The 17,133-nt window shown below is 39.1% G+C and overlaps 2 protein-coding genes across 5 annotated transcripts; both read right to left on the reverse strand.

The window, feature by feature from the left end:
- Positions 1 to 787: 787 nt before the first annotated feature.
- RB195_012801 (uncharacterized protein) lies at positions 788 to 17,087 on the reverse strand (the record flags this gene model as incomplete). Of its 4 annotated transcripts, XM_064202348.1 has the most annotated exons (27): positions 788 to 964; positions 1,019 to 1,090; positions 1,821 to 1,979; positions 2,036 to 2,154; positions 2,231 to 2,336; positions 2,833 to 2,917; positions 3,548 to 3,655; positions 4,517 to 4,602; positions 4,871 to 4,947; positions 5,012 to 5,134; positions 5,831 to 6,038; positions 6,635 to 6,783; positions 6,833 to 6,925; positions 7,252 to 7,329; positions 7,429 to 7,556; positions 7,911 to 7,992; positions 8,080 to 8,152; positions 8,615 to 8,755; positions 9,355 to 9,456; positions 9,508 to 9,684; positions 11,324 to 11,520; positions 11,612 to 11,744; positions 12,702 to 12,817; positions 13,391 to 13,464; positions 13,530 to 13,579; positions 15,255 to 15,318; positions 17,065 to 17,087. In XM_064202348.1, the coding sequence occupies 27 exons, from the start codon at positions 17,085 to 17,087 to the stop codon at positions 788 to 790; spliced, it is 3,000 nt and encodes a 999-aa protein (XP_064058227.1). The 4 variants fall into 4 exon arrangements, with proteins under 4 accessions (XP_064058227.1, XP_064058228.1, XP_064058229.1 ...); XM_064202347.1 differs by lacking the exons at positions 15,255 to 15,318; positions 17,065 to 17,087 and having other exon boundaries at positions 13,391 to 13,445; positions 13,530 to 13,547; XM_064202346.1 differs by lacking the exons at positions 15,255 to 15,318; positions 17,065 to 17,087 and having other exon boundaries at positions 13,391 to 13,547.
- Positions 14,317 to 14,727, reverse strand: RB195_012802 (uncharacterized protein; the record flags this gene model as incomplete). Its single annotated transcript, XM_064202350.1, has 1 exon — positions 14,317 to 14,727. The coding sequence occupies one exon, from the start codon at positions 14,725 to 14,727 to the stop codon at positions 14,317 to 14,319; it is 411 nt and encodes a 136-aa protein (XP_064058231.1).
- Positions 17,088 to 17,133: the final 46 nt, after the last annotated feature.

A 17,133-nucleotide genomic window follows, 5' to 3' on the forward strand; every position in this document is an offset into this window, starting at 1 on the left:
CGTACAAAAGTGAAAGGGGCCGGTGCAGCGGGTCCGACTATCGCATCTATGGTTTGACCCGATACACTATACATGATCATGCGAACCATTGAATGCTCTAGAGCTGAAGCTAATATAGTCGGATAGTTGTTGGTGTCGGTGCAGTTGCGTATACAGTTGTGCTCGAAGCGGTGGAGATAGCGATTGGAATCGAGGTGAAACCACGGCGAACTGCAGCGATGAACAGTGGTAGCAGTGTTCCTCACTCGATTCCAATCACTACGCTCCACCGCACCGCTTCGAGCGCAACTGCACTGTTCTCCATACTGTTTTGACCATACTAAAGGTATGTGAGCTGCACATTAACTCATTTAATACATTGTACTCATGACGTAGCATATATGTTTACATATATGTTGAATTTGTACACTTATACAGGGAATTTCAACGATGAATTCGAACACATTTGCAGGCACATTTATATCATCCAAAGTACCACAGTAAATAAATAAAATAAATAATACTACATTTCTCATTATATTTGGAAGAAAGAGAATAATAAGGAAGATCAGCCAAAGCGCAATGGAGGTAAAAACTCATGAGCTTGATGAGATTGTGCTCACTTTTCTCGTAGAAATTCCAAAACTATTTTAGAACAACTATGTATGATGAAAGCTTAACGAGAATGATATCAATAATATCAAAATTGAGGAAAAATTTAGTGTATTAACGTTCATTTATGTTTGTAGTGCATGTAACACATGTATGTATTTATTTAATGTATTAACGAAGAAAATTGAATTGAAAATTATTCTGGATTGGTTTTCGAGGAATTTTCTTGTGACTCAGATGTATAGCTGTCATGGGAATGTAGCGATGTGTTCGGCAGATTCGTTGTTGTACCACCTCCACTTTCTCTCCTCATATTGCAACAGTTATATATATTGAACCATCCCGAAAAACGGCTTAGAAATGATGGTAGTATCTGTAGGGGAACAACGTTTCTGCTTTATAATGCTGTAAAAGAGAGCGCACTTACAATGAGACCATGTGTGAGACCGAACAAAACCACCAACAAAATTGCACTGAAGAATACCGATGAAGAGTAGGTCTGAAAACAATTACAGTACATAGTAAAGTCAAAACGACATGAAGCACGATGCAGTTGCGTAAACGGCTGCGCTCGAAGCGGCGGCGGTGGAGAAGGCGGATGGAGTCGAGGTGGGACCATGGCGGACTGCAGAGATGGGTGGCGGTAGCGAGGATCCTTACACGATCCGAACCGCTACGCTCCACCGCACCGCTTCGACCGCAACCGGTTACGCAACTGCACTGTGCTTCATGCTGTTTTGACCCTACTGTATGTGTTAAATAGTAGGCCCTATCTTGAAAATGCGCTGTTCTGTAACACGGCTAATTTCTGGATAAGATTTTTCTGTGACTGATCTTGTAGTCATGAAGTAGTCTCTGCTCTCAGAAATTAGCGTATGCAAGAGTTTTCACCATTTATGATGCAGTTATAAATTCAGTTAACTAAGAGTTAGGAATTTGATTTCTTTTCTGACATTTGGAAATCGTTTATTCGTAATTTATTCTAATCAAAAATCTGAATATCCGAAGTAATTTAAGGTACGGTAGAGCCTTCTTGCCTCTCTCTGTGCGTTTTACGGCAACATTTGCAAAAATTCAGTCACTGTATTCAAATTGGTGCTGTTTTGACGCTGTGTTTAACTGTTTGTGTTGGCTGAACAACGACATTATTTTTGAGTTACTGAGATTTTAAGATCTTATTTCTAGATCAATATCGAGAGGCAATCAATATTCTATACCGTGAGACCTACCGCTGCAAAAGTTAACGGAAGAACACAGCAAACAGTCGACAATCCAGCTTGCACCATAGGCCATGCGACGGAAAGAACGGTGTGCTCCACTTTTTCCGCCATGCTTTTGAGAGCTACTTGTACTGATATCCCACCTTTCACTTCACTTCTGCTGTCACGCTGAATAAATAACAATTATCGTGATTATGAATTTCTAAGGGAACTCTTTTCTGGACCTGGAAATGGTAAATAGCATGAGCTACGTAGTCCACACTCATTCCGATAGTCATCAGATGCGCTATCATCACAACTGGATCAAGTTCGAAGGAAAGCTTTGACATGATGCCAATGACACCTTAACGATCAATAGATCAATAATTAAGCTGGATTCAAGGAAACAAGTGAATTTCTAATTGAAATCACACAAATACCAATACTTATGGAGGCCATCGATGCACAAGCTGTCAGCACACTCCAAGGTCTTCCTATGAATATGGCGCATATAGCGGTCATAGACAAAAGAGTCAGAAGAGCAGTCTAAATATTTTCATAAATCATTGTTGTATTTTTCATCTGATGAAATAAATTCTGTTGATACAACAAATTCTCGAACATCGTGTATTTTTTGAAATATCCAGATTTTTAATGGACTTTCTGGTCTCTTTCTGAAGGGAGCTTCGACCTGAGTCAGTAATTCAGGAGGAGTGACAAACCAGCTCTTTGCTTCTTTCGCATTTGTGATATTTTGCACAGTTTGCTTGGTGAATACCACTTCATTGATTGGTTGATTTTTTTTTTCTGATTGATTGATTTGATTATGATAGATTTGATGGATTCACCTTTGATTTATCGGAAAATAGTCCTCAAAGCCTACACAGCTGCTACTGATCAAATTCACGACCTTTTAATTTCATACTCACTAGCTATGGCTTACCTCATTCTTACTTGATGCCATGGCTGATTTGAACTTTTTTTTGAACGTTTTGGTCAAAACGAAATAATATAGTAATGAAATTTATTATGGAAATCTCACCTGTACCGTAAGTCTCTTGAGACTTAACATTTGATCAACGAACATTCCTCCCTCCTCATATACAGTCATGTTGAGGTCGGGATATCTTAATTTTGAATAACTATCGAAAATTTCCAATGGAAAAATGGCAAAATTCAATTTTTTTGATATGTCATAACCCAGACATCAATAACGCAAAATGACTGCATGGATTTTGCTACGCTGAGCGAGTGAAACTGGTTGTTTAGAACGATGCTAACATTAAAATGATTTTGTAACTCTTTTAAATGTTCTTTTAAAAGGAATCGAGGTGAGGATTTGCGGGATAATTATGAAAGCATTCAATGGACCAGAAATCATGCTATAAAATCGTGATTATTGTTCAAAGAAGAATTTAGAAGAACATTCCAAATATTTGGTTAAAAATGATAATAACGAAACATTAATAATGAAACAACATGGGGAGCAAGTGTAACGCACTCGGTAAGAGGTTCAGCTGTGACTACACAGCGATAGTTCAAAACCGCACTGGTGCCAACCAATGCCTTCATATCTCTGTGGTCGGTAAATTGGTACTAGACTTGTTTAGCAGAATAGAAAAAAAACTGATGTTGACACATTGGCTCGACCTCATAAGTCGTCGCAGATGTTATACACGAGTTAATAAACCTCTAACGATTTTTAATTAAAGTCGAGCACACATTTCACTTAGTAAAATATAATTTAACCAACCCACTTCGCAATTATTTCTCGCCACTGTGTCATCAACTTTATGCGAATATCCCAATTCGAAACATTTGTGTATGCTAATATGATGAAAAATCTCTCCACTGTAAGGGTTCCGCTGAAATGTAACTATATATATCAGCCTGCAATATGAGTGAACAAATAGACCGTTGTAGCGCAGCCGGTAAGAGGTTCCGCTATGAATGCACAATTGGTCGGTGGTTCGTGACCGCTCTAGTATTAACTAAACTGTTCATCCTTCCGCTGCAGATTAAATGGTACCAGACTTGTCTGGGAGGATAAGAATACTGATTTGATACGTTGGCTGGTGCGTAAACCTCAAACGAATTTGAATTAAAGTGAACGCGTTAGAGCATCCCAAGCGGATTGATTCACGCCAATCACTTAAAGGCAGCATACCACGAATCTCAGGTAGTGCGGAGTTTCAAGTGGAGTATTCGTATACGGGATCGTAGATTATGGAGAGGGGTGTGATTCCGTCCATTTCTTCCTAATTGCCGTAAAAAAACGGCCCGGAAGATGCGCGCGTGCACAAGGCTGGCGCGCTCCAATCGAAGTCCCTGTGGAAAATACTGCGCCGGAACGCTCGAAGCCGCATCTTCCGGGCCGTTTTTTTACGGGAATTAGGAAGAAATGGACGGAATCACCTTTCTCTCAATAATCTACGACCCCATAGACGAATACTCCACCTGAAATCCATACCACCTCAGATTCGTGGGGTGATGAATTAAGTCTGTGAGAATTGAACAGGCGTGTTCTCTAAAAAACAGAACAAAGAGGAAAATCCCAAGAGAATCTTATCATTAGATTTTTCCTGGCGAACAGAACACTTTTGACTCTTTCTCGATTATTTTCGATTACTACGATTGTGATTACTCAATTATTGATGCTGAAGAAATAAAAATGAGGAAAAAAAAGACAATTACTTCCTAGGAAATACGGTCAATGTTCGGCATACCTTGAATTGCTCAGCTTCATCGACGTATTGAAATGACGTGCATCAAGTGCGAGGAAAATGCTCAATTTTTTCGGATCCACAATATCCTGGAAAAGAAAAAATAAAATGAAACATAGTGTATGCTAGTGAAAAAACGTTGACTATTAGGACTAGATTCCATTTCAGCTAGATATTGATCTAAAAATCAATAAAAATTGAATCAGGACAAGGAAAATAGTGTTTAAAACTATTTGTATTTTGACAGGATATAAACTCTTCTTATCTACTGTAGGTGTCCGTTAGATGCAACCCCTCGTAGCTACCGTAGGTTAGCAGATCAGCTTTTAATGGAGGGAAATTATAGAAGCTACTTACCTCAAGCGGGTAATCGCTCTTCGTTTTAATGTTATCGTTTACAAAATTTCTATACCATACATACGATGAATTGGGTCCTGAAATTTCTAATGGGACCCAAACAATGGGGAATATTTTTAGTTTTTTTTTTTAAATTATCACCTTTACAGTGTGGAAGTGATTCCAACTCTTTCAATGCATTCCAGAATTGTTTCGTTAAATTACGATCTGTTATATTGAAACGTGTGTTGACAAAAATATACGGCATAAGATTTTCCTTCCATACTGTAAATAAATAAAACACGACAAGTTCGCGTAAAGATAATGTAAACATTATTACGCAGTTATCTACTTGTGGAGTTATCACCTATTTATTGGCAATTTATTTATTACAGTATATTTGAAATTATTTTGATCGAATTGACAGTTTGAGCATCTAAGAGATTGTAGTAAATTGTGACTTTTGTGTCTCCCCATTGTGACGTAATGAATTTTTTCTCATTGCAAAAGTTGTATACGTAGTTTCTTATTTTTACCACGAAAAAATGAATATAAGATAATAATAAAATAAATAAATTGAGTGTTAGGAGATCAAGCTTACAATAAACATGTTTTTATCAACTAATTGAATAGTGGATTTCTAAAAGGAAGGAATAAAACGGTGAGCCAAAACCACCACTGGAAAAACCAGGGAAATGGCTATTTGTCCTTAAATTGTGGTTTTTCAATTTTCATGCTCCATATTTCAGTAGCAATCACTTGCAGGCAACTCTCGACTATGTACTGCTGTATGAATCTTGTACCTAACGTCAAGCTTCTCGGAAAGCTTTATGCCATTGTGATCAATGTCGGTCAGGAATTTTATTTATGATATGCGTTTCCGAAAAAAAACCGAGGTGGGACGTTCCCTTAAGAATTTAGCTATAGCTAAATAAATATCTTACATTTTTAATTCATCACTAACACTTATATCCTTCCTACCGAAATCTGTGAGAAGTGAATTAGGTTTATGAAGCAGAGAATCTCTTGGAAGAATCTTCGCTGAATCCAAACTGATTCTCATCGTAAGAATGCCATCTATGGAGTAGTACCAGTATACTAGTGTTGCAATTAGGATGAGTAGTGCTATGTATCCATGACTTACAATAACACAATGTATGCGGAATAATACACGAGAGATCACATCAATCTGGAACAAACTACTCTCCAAAAGTGAAAAAAAAAACGATATAAAAATACCCGCGCCGAAAGATGGAAAAATCATTATTAAAATAAAATAAGAATAAAAACTTGAAAGATTGTGATTGAATTGCGAATTTATGAGCGGCTAAATTTTTCTGATCTTTCCTGAACTGCCGTCACGGATTCCACGCGACTCTTCTTCGTAACATCTAAAGGACGCGTGCCACGGACGCGACAAGCTCCCACAGCTCTCTTTTGTTTCGCGCGCTTTACGCCCCACCCACTTTTGCCTCTATAAAGGAGCCGTTCCGCGTTTCGAAATTCTTTCCATCAACATATCAACTGGCAAGCGGTAACCGGAACGTACTCAAGGAGCGGATGCGATCGATTACGAACAACAGCGCAACTTTTGAGCAATACCATTAGCTTAGAGAAGGAGGAGGAGTGCAACATTTTGCGAGTGGTCCTAATTACTGTCTCTAATGGGAGTCCGATATTGTTTTTCCATTCCTGAGCAGAAATTGTATACAAGAAGGGTTTCCCTAGTTTCGCTTTTCTTTCCAACAATTAGATTAATGATACAATTGTACAACAGATAGTCACCTGACTTCTCCACCCTCTTAAGCTTTCAACGTAAGATTTCGGGTTTTCAGAAGCAGCGGCTACTGCTAGAGTTGGGCCGAACAAAATCATTTGAAAAATATATGTGAGACCCATAGCAGTAGCAGTTCCGAAACAAAACGCTTGCACTTCTGAAATTTTCAAGTTTCATTGCTGAATACGAAAGAAACAAAAACTAACCAGGAGTTGGTGTTAGATAACCCACTGCAAATGCTAGTATGTTGGTTAGAGAAGATATGGTGATGCTTGGCCCACAATCCTGATAAACCACGCCTGAAAATGCTACTCTTATCGGGATTCATTGAGAAAGAGTAGTTTTTTGAGAGATCGCAATCTAACGAAACAGTTCTGGAATGCAATGAAAGAGTTAGAATCGCTGCAGAAAAAAGGTTTAACAAAAATTGTGAAGGGAATTTTTTTTTAAACAATGTCTGGGTCATGTACGCATATGATGCATTCTTCTAATTCTCTGGCACAATTTTCATCGCTTGCTAGCAGAAACGAGCGGAGAATTTCAGTTCAAGGACCACTCATTACTTGTGCAGTGATAAGCATAATTTATTTTTTTCTTACACGCAACAAATATTAAGTCCACTTACCTAACCTCTCTGAAGTCGAGCATTTTTTATTTGCTAACTTCTGCCATGAATACGTCATCAAAAACGAGGAGTCCACGCCTTGAAAGTATTTTTTTTTTCACGTTTCCATGATTCTTACGGAATAAAACACTATGAGTTGTAACGTATGTTGATTTTAAGAAACGAGAACACACGAACCTACTCCCATTATCAAAAATGGCATTACAAACAATAACGAATTTATAGGTAATTGCATAAGTGAAAGTATACCATAAGTACAGGTAATGGCAAGAAGAGGACATAATATGGCACCAATTCCGATTAGGCTGTAAAAACACTACTAAACATATCCGAGTAGGCTGCCCTGTCAGCAGATATAAAGGGTGTGCGTAAAGTCATAGTGCACCTTTGACAACGACCGGTCACAGGAAAGCAACAAAACAAAGTAGTAATGTGGAATCTTCACCAAATAAGAGGAAAACACTTCAGTTTTTTTTAACCTATTCAGTACGCAGTATTCAGTACAGTGCTGGCTCCATTCGTCACTGCCAGTTCGCTTTGGTTCCTTGACAAGAGCATGGTGCAGCCGCAGCGCAGCCGCTTGCGCAACTGCACCGTGCTTTATGTCGTTTTGACCCGAATACACAGATATCACAACGTGCAACTCTATTCTTGCTTACATTTTACCAGAATCCAATGCATCGCTATAATATGCACTTGAAAAAACAAAAAAGACGACAATTCCTATCATGAACCCAAAGCCTAAACATGAAAAGCATTCTGGTCGCTTTTAATAAGAGCTAATGAAAGGTAATGGTAGCAAATTTATTACACTCAGGAAAAGAATACCTCCACCAAAATAGGGAGCTAGTTTTCTGTTATCTGCATTGACTTCCATGTCCAAAATATGGTTTCCGAAAATCTGGAATCATTTCGTTCAATCTTCCGATCCATTCACGCATGTGAAAAGATGTCCCAGTTCCATGGAATAACTGTTTTGACTGTCCACCTTGTTTCATTTTAAAAAAAGTTGTAAGATTGTATTATATTTGTATATTTATTATTACAGTACATATTATATATAGTATATATTTGCATATTTATTATTATTTATAGTATATTTACTACATATTATACACACATATCTGTAAGTAGAAAATTCTACACAAATTAATGACCAACATTTATTGATCGCTTTTTCATACAGCAGGAAATACGCTTCACCTATCCTTTATAAGGGAATTTTAAGAAAAACAAATCTTTTTTTTATGGAATAAGAAGAGCGTTCAGGAGAATTTCTAATGTTGGATTCAATCACCGGCTTCCTCTTATCTATTGTACATCACATTCACGTTGTATATAGAACAAAATGTTATATACTCACGAAAAGTTCAATCAATGTCTTCTTGGTAAACATTCCTTTATTATATCGTTTGGCCCAGTCATATACTCCAAGTTCCCATAGTGATAGATCGGTTACAGCAAATTTAGTATTCTTACTGCCGTATAAGAACAAAGCTAATAGCTGAAAATCGTTTTGAAACCTGTTCAGAAAGATGAAAGGTCCAGAAGGATGAAAGGTTTGGTGAGCACTAGAGCGGATTCGAACCTCCGATGTATCGAGCAGATAGCGGAATCTCTTATCGACTGCGCTACACCCGCCCATATCCGACGATGGTACCTCCTCTATTTTAAATTGTAGAGGTAGACGATCAGAAATAGTTGAAATTGAAGAAATCCAAGTGATTGTAAATAAATTAAAGACGGGTTAAAGAGACATATGAGCGGATGTATCACAATTGGCAAGAGGTTCGGCTGCGAATGCACTAAATGTCAAAATCTCCCCATGTCTATCGAGACTTTCATACTTCGATGAATTGATACGTCGATAAATTGGTTGCAAACTTGTCTGGGAGGATAAAAACACTAGTTCGTGACCACTCAATGAAACTCGATTACTAGTACTGTGCTAATATGCCATTTTTCAGGAATTCCTTCAAATGTGGTTATCTTATGTCTAACCATCACAATAATTTCTTAGAAAAACTATCCTGCTTCATCTTTCGCCGAACGAATCTGCTACCGTTGGACTTACTCATAAGTACTGAAAATAGAAAGATTCACAGTTACGTGTTCCATATTTGTTATCTGATACTCGATTGGTCTCGTTCGATCGATATCATAGGTTTTAACCCAATATTCCAACCAATCCACTACTCTTTTAATCTGTAAGATCGGGTTAATGTTAAAAAAATGAAATAGTAGAAGAAGAATTACCCTTGACTTGTTCTTTGCTGCTTCCGTTTCATTCTGGTCTATGAGCTTCACCCCGAAGAAGAAATTGTCAATGGGCATTCTCTCTTGAATAATAGTCGAATATGGATACGTCAAATTATATAAAGAACTGAAGTAACCATATTCCACTGCCATTTTATATTGCCTGTCAAAGTACTCCTGTAAATGAGAAAAAAAAAGAAATAATTAAAATAAAAGAGAAGAAAACTAAAGGACAATGTACTTTGCAAACAGAAACCATCACTTAGTACATAGAAACGCTTCTGGTGACAAACTATTTTTCAAGACATTGTTCGTCGAAAACAGAGACGAGGAAGGATTCTTTAAACCTATTACCAGAGTGTTTTTAACACGGTATTCGTGTAAAATCTACAATCCACAGTCGAACTAAATCGTTTTTTGTATTTTTACAGTACTTGCTACTTTATCCAACTTGAAACAGGTGAGTTTAATCTTGAAACTTTCCACATTGGCCACGGAGTTGTGAGTTGCTGCTAATTTTTCTTTTCGAAAATGAGTGAATCCTTTGGTTCAGAGTATTCCATGAAGAGAGTGTTTTCAAAAGAGTTCTTGTGTCTCACTTCTTCCTTTCTAGCCTCAGTCTGAGTTCAGCCAACCTCTTCTCGTGTTTGACCTTGGGATCCTGATTTTCAGTACTTAATCTAAGTACTGTGTTCACATTAGTTACACGTTCATTATTGTATGGATTGGAGACTTGGGCAGCCTCGTCGACGGTGATGGAGAAGTTTGACTGCATGGAGAGTAAGCTGTGAAGACTGTTAGGCTACTGTTTGTCATGACGAAGAATGTTATTCGGAAGTGGATATGTTGTACGGGCGGATGACACGAGGAAAACGTCAACATCTTGCCCGGTCTCCTGAAGCAGTAAGAAAAAGTCATCTTCGCGTCTTTGTTCGCATTATGGATCGTCTGATCGTCTTGTCTCGAGGATGCTCTCAGGGCCATCCTGGAAGAAGCTTTCTGATCGTAAAAAAGTTCTAAAAAGAGGTGGTAAAGGAAGGTTTGAGGACACTTGGCGTTGACGGGCAGTTCAGTCGAGATATGAAATTCGGCCGCTTATGGAATTGCGATGGGTAGATTCTACGCCAACTCTAGCTGAAGATCGAACAGGATGAGATCGGATATGTTCAAGGACCACACACTCCGGCGAAGATGCGGATACGTGTGTTAGACCGTAACACTCGCCCACCGATGAAGTTAAATAAGTCTTTGTGTTCCCCAATGCATGTGGGTGCTTAGCCGAACACATCTGGTAAGAAATTACATTCTTTGTGTATTTGGGCTTGATTGGAGTGACTTAGTTTGCCTTCAAGTTTGCATTATGGTAGAGGAGGAGATGAAGTGGGTCTGTTTGGATAATAATTGTGTGTCATGTTAGCGTCTGGAGAAAAAAAAACTGATGTATGGCACTAAAGGTGGCAAGGATTCGAGGAGGTGATCTAATCTGTGTATCCAGAGGACCATACAGGACCATGTAACACGTATGAACATAAACTGTAAGTACTGGGTTGGAAAGATATTGGAAGAGAGTCATTTGACGACCTAATGAATTGGTTTAAACTCTGGTATTCAAATGATTTCCTTTGTCTACTACCGTAAAGAAACGACCACAAAGACGTTCTCACATTTATGGGAGTCAAGAGAAAAAACTTTCCCGTTAGCTGTACACAGGATTGTTGAACAAGGTAAAGGTAACAGTAATTTCTGCAGAGACATTTTTAGTTGAGATTCGTCATAGTTGGGAAGTTTAAACGAACCCTGTTATTAGGTGACTCACCTTGAACGTTTTGAAGGCCTCAGTTCCAAAACAGTATGGCTCACAAATTTGCCTGTAGATTATTCGGCGGTGGCCACTCTTCACAGTTAAACCATATATTGCTTTAACAATTCGATCTGCTTCATCGAGATACTCTTTTCGGTGCATTGACTTCCCGTCTCTAGCCAACATCATACAAGCTAGTCTCATGGGATCGACTGAAAATTGAAAATTAAACCGTGAAAATCAGCACTTAGTAACTAATAAAACTGAGAACTTGCTGATGATAACGTAAAGCTGAAGTCGAACCGGAAGAATTTGAAAATTCACGCATCACTAGAGATTCATAGTACGACTCAGCATTGACTGGTGTATAGCCTTCTCGTATATTATCGCGAAGTAGCAAATATTTCATACCCATCGATGTAAGCGACATGAGCATCTTAAAAAAAAATCCTTCAGTTGGTAATGCATCTGAAGCGGACGTAAACTATCCATTTCAGATGCACTACATTATTTGGTGAGATAAGATCAGTTTGTTGCCCTGTTTGGGATTGTAGCGTGGTGTACTTAGAACGATATCGAGGCTTGGCAAGGAGAAAGGACGTATCTGACGAGAGGGTCAAAGATCTTCAAACATTTTCAATCTTTTGATAAAGAGGAAGTTGTCGGAACCTCAGGTCGCCAATAATGTTTCACTAAAAGCTTGTTGGCAAAACAAGAAACTATAAATTCATATGATATTCTAATTACAAAGCATCTAGCTTTTCCCTTGATCTCATTTATTATATTCAACCTTTGATTGCTTTATAAGAGACTGTTTGGGTTGGCAGTTCTCGAGCGGGTTTCTTTCTGCGGTAGCCTTAGGGTCTTCCAGTGAATCTTCTCGCTAGCGAGTGCATAGCGTGAACCATCGATGCCGGACGCAAGCCTAGTGTTTACCATTTCCTCGTGCGAATAAACTGTAGCCTCGAAGATTCGCGCACACCTGGGGTGTCAGGATCTCAGTGCCATTTCCTCACGGACCTCACACATCAATGAGCCTCCTGAAGTGGATCTGGCAGACTAGCGGCCGTAGTCGCGACATAACCGTTCTTGATCGGTTATGTCGCGACTACGGCCGACTACGATTGATAAAAGCAAGTAGTTTATCCTAGCATCAAAATCTTCTGAATACTAACCATAATGTTGTCTCATAAGTCAATGTTACATCAAATGGTGTAGGACAGAATTTTGGTGATTGCTTGCCTATTACTTTTATTCGGTTCAAAAGGCTACAAATTACTGCCTGTAGAACGATGAGTGAACTGTGTGATAACGGTGTTAGTCAGTAAATGAGAATAAACTAAAAACTAATCTGTTAGATAAGGTGTGAGAGTATACTTGCATAAAAACTCACTGACAGTAGCAGGAAAGAACGTGGATATTCTCCCACAGCACGTCCGAGAAGATAGAAAAGTAATCGAATCGAAACGAGTTCCCATATTAGGGCAAATCTCGAAGGCCGCCTTTGTGCTATAATGTTTCTTTGTCAGGAACTAGAAATTAAAATACTAGTGGTTCAAAATGACTCTTCTCGTTATGTTCGTTGGGAAAATTCAGAGAGAAATGCACGGTTCAGATGTTTAAAACCACGCAGAGATGTAACATAACAGTGAGGTTGATACTAAAAAAAATGGAATACTTCTTTCAATGAGAACAATGTCACATAGAGTACCCGGGACAGACGATTAGATTCTAGGACAATTCTCAGAGTAGTTGGAATAACAGGATAGCATCGAAGCGTGTACAAGTATGGTGTGTTCTAACGCTTCTCGTAGGAATTAAATCAGCTCCCACACCATTTTTGAGGACGACTGCATGAAGTAGTGGAAGTTTACTTTTCTGAAGGGTTGTGTCGATAACAGCTGGGTATCTGCTACATCCATAGATGTAGTGTGTGTCGCATTCTTTTCTTTACAATCTAGGCTAGAGGATTCTACCGACTCTTAATTCTGACGTTAAACCTGCACCATATTTTTGATGCATAAAAGTGTATTGCAATTTTTGATGCATAGATGTGTATTCCAGGTTACATAAGTGGCTTACCCGCTTTTTGCACCTCTTTATTCATCAAACGATCGTCATTGCGAACATATCCACCCTGGATAGCTAAGGATATTCTATAATATTGGACCGACTGCTGGGTTCGCCTAAAGTGTTTTTTTTTTGCTTTCACAAAACTCACCTTATCGCCTTCTCCCATTTCACAATACAAGAGTAAGTTTTTTGAAAGCACTATACGCGAGAAGATCGAATATTGAATGAAACTCCCTTTATATGTTTTATATGAGTTGCATATCACTCAGAGGTAGGGGCACGTGGAAAACACTAGCATCCCTTGTGACTCGATGACGCTTTTATACCAAGGCTAGAGGAGACTGTCTGGTCGTAAATAGTGCCTCTGGGTGAAGACTTGGAAAAAAAATTCGAAAAGAAATCCGGTCATACAGCTTAGGATATCACGAACATTGATAATGATGGTCACAATGGTTTACAAGAACAAGAACGAAAGTGGAAAAATTTGGGGAGAATTACGGATTCAAAGGATGCAGACTGATGTACAATCCCGGAGATTGGAGATGAGAACCAATCACCACATAACCATTGTAACGCGGCCATACCGATACCAATTGCCATCTGTTGTGTCGTGAATATTATGTGTTATGGCCTTGTATTAGCGCCTTAGGGATAAACCGCATTGTAATACTTTTGTACCACCTAATGCCACTTAAGCGGCATAGGGAGTAAGGAGCAGCCCCGAGGATCTGGAAGGGGGAATTGGGACAGGAGACGGGACTCTGAGTGGGAGCTCTCAGGTTTCGGAGGAGCTACGCCGCCTTCTGATAGCTAGACTAGCGCTAGCTCCTTCGGAACCGGGATTCTGTGCGGTTCACAAACGTGCGCCTTGACTTGTGGGAGTGAACCGAACTGTCAACTTAGTACTTCTCATAAATCTAATTTTTAAATCTTTTTTATCCTCTCGGGGAACTTTGGTACCAATTCACTGGCTTGGAGCAGATGAAAGGTTTTGTTGGGATTGATGTGGAATCAAACCATTGATGTTTTTCCATGCAGTAAACTTGCTGCACCCGGTGCTGAAGTACTCCCCCCCAAATAGGTAGGGCTGCTTCGCCAACATCAACATCATCAACAGTGTTGAGAGTTGCCGAGCAGCTTTTTATCTTGGCACCGCAGAGTTTTAGAGGGAACGTCGTCCATGGAAAGCCATCCACGGCTCCTCTGAGCGATGTATGCTTCTTGTTGTTGAAGATTACTCCTGGGATTTGGCTACGCAGATGCGAAAGGAAGTTCTTTCTTTGCATTAGAACTGGGATATCTTCTCTAGCAACGTGGTTAGTCGCTGGGGGAGTCGTTGGCTTCATCTGTGATTTTTTTTATTGCCTTCTGCCTATGCTAAGAGAGGAAAGTAGTGTATTTCGTTAATTAAAACGTTTATTTAATTTTTTAAATCTATTTAATAAGAGCCAATGAGGTCTCCGGAATGGAATTAGAACGATCAGGACTATGTGAGCCGTAGAGGCTACACGAGACTGAGCCAGTCACAATATGCAACGATGGCATGCGTCACCCGTGTGCTTGTCTGTTCGTAGGTTACCAGGATTAGGCAACCGAGAACTATAAGATTTATCGCTGCTCTTGTGTTTTGTATGTAGTTAGCGGTTCACACTTCGGGGTTATTCGGGCACTGAGGTACACTTCAAAATAAATCAGTATTGCTAGTTTCATGTTCGAAAGAAAAACTGCATATTTATTTACATAACTGTATTCGTCATTTGTGACAGGATGAACACGTGCTTGAAACAGACCTCTTTCACGAGAATATTATTTCTTCTCTTCTAACAGAACGAAGTACAGAGAGGAAGCAAGGATATAGAGCATCGAAAATTACGATTGCGACGCATATTCCCACAGCCACAACCACACAGATTGTTCGAATATCGTCTGAGGCGTCCCTGGAAATGATAGTGAAATTCACACGAAGCACACAGAGAAATCAGGAACTCTGAGAGGGAAATTTAGTCGCAAATGCTTCATTGAAGAGAAAAAAAACAAACTATTGGATAATTTCTGACATTTTATGCACTTTTGATAGATCTCGAATCCATTTGACACTATAGCATTGCATTACTTTTCCTATCAATCATATTCCTCGTGTTTTTTTTTCATTCGTGACAATTGGAAAATCTTAGCTGCAACCTTCTTTCATTTCTATGTGTCTTGTTGTTGTTTTGAGCGCAAATCAACGACAAGAAAATCCTCGTATCCACTCCTGGCCCCTATCCCTCACTTCTTTCTCGGCATGTCCGACTCATTTCATTGACTTCTAACGACAACGTATAACTCTGACGATATTAGACACTACCTATACACAGCTTACTGCTTCCTGATGTAGTAGGACCTGCCTCGTTTCGACTAGGCGCAACACACAGAAATAAAACCTGTAACGTCACGGGCATAATCAATCCACGTGGGATGTGGAGCGCTTTACTTCAATTCGTGATCGTTGAGGTTTTGGAACTCCTGTTGGCCTATACAATGACTTGAGGTGCGCGGGAAGGAACTACCCTCCTAGACAGATAAAAAGGAAAAAGTCTCTGACGTAACAACTTATTCCGGATGCGCCGACGCGTTTCATTGCAATTCGTAATAGTTGAGGTTTTAGAACCCGTGTTGGCCCATACAATGACTTGCGGGGGCCAACCGATCATCAAGTCAGTGTTTTTATCCTCCCAGTCTGGTATGTACAAATTTATTGACTCTAGAGAGATGAAGTGCTTGGATGGCACTGAGATCGTTTCGAATCATCGATCGATCGTGCAGTCAAAATCGGATCTCTTATCGACTGCGCTACACCCGATAGTAGATTTCACCGAAAAGATTGAATTAGTTATCTAGCGTGTCTGGTGTGAGAGTCTCTGTATCCATTCATTGAGAATTCATGCCAAAGAACTCAAAATGGTCGATTTACTAGTTCCAAGCTAACCTTGTTTTGGAGGAAATTACATGGAATTGTTCCAGACTGACGGTGAAAAATGGAAATCCGATGAAAACGCAACAAACATACCGATGTGATAGAACCGTCGTTTAGCTGTTTCACTTCTCAAATAGACTTTAACAGAAGTTATAAATACAAATAATGTAAATAAATATTTCATTCTTAGGTAATGCTCCGGGGAGTTTGCTTTCTTCAAAGTTTGAAAAGGTGAAAGCAAAAGTGGCTCGTTTGGAGAAAAACCTTTTCTGTGCAACAAAAAAAAAATCTAATTCTACTTCTGGATCGCGTGACTATAAAGTATTAGGCGGTTATTGGAGATGGATCCAAAGAAAAAAATATCGACATCAAGATCACGATCTAGGCATCGGCGCACCAATTCGACGCTGTTTTATCGGTCTCATTGCTTTCTGGAATTTCTTTATCCACAGATGTGACAGAGTAAGTCCATAAGTATTATATGTCATGATCATAAATGATCCACAAGTAAGCACAACTCGGCTTAGAAAGTACAGAATCAGAATATATAGATAAAATATACAGAATATGTAGATATACAGAATACAATACAGAAAATCAAGGTGTACGACATGAGATGACACTGAGATTGAAGACTTGTAAATTTGATATTCTTCGTTGTAGAAATCCTAGCCCTCTTCCAATAGTCTATTCGTTTATTTGAGAAGAAAAAACCTCAAAAACTTACACAGCACAGTTCTGAACAACCATTTAATCAACAATGAGAACGACAAATGAAACTGTAGCTAGTATATGT

This window comes from Necator americanus, chromosome V, assembly GCF_031761385.1.
Source record: "Necator americanus strain Aroian chromosome V, whole genome shotgun sequence".
Classification (NCBI taxonomy): domain Eukaryota; kingdom Metazoa; phylum Nematoda; class Chromadorea; order Rhabditida; family Ancylostomatidae; genus Necator; species Necator americanus.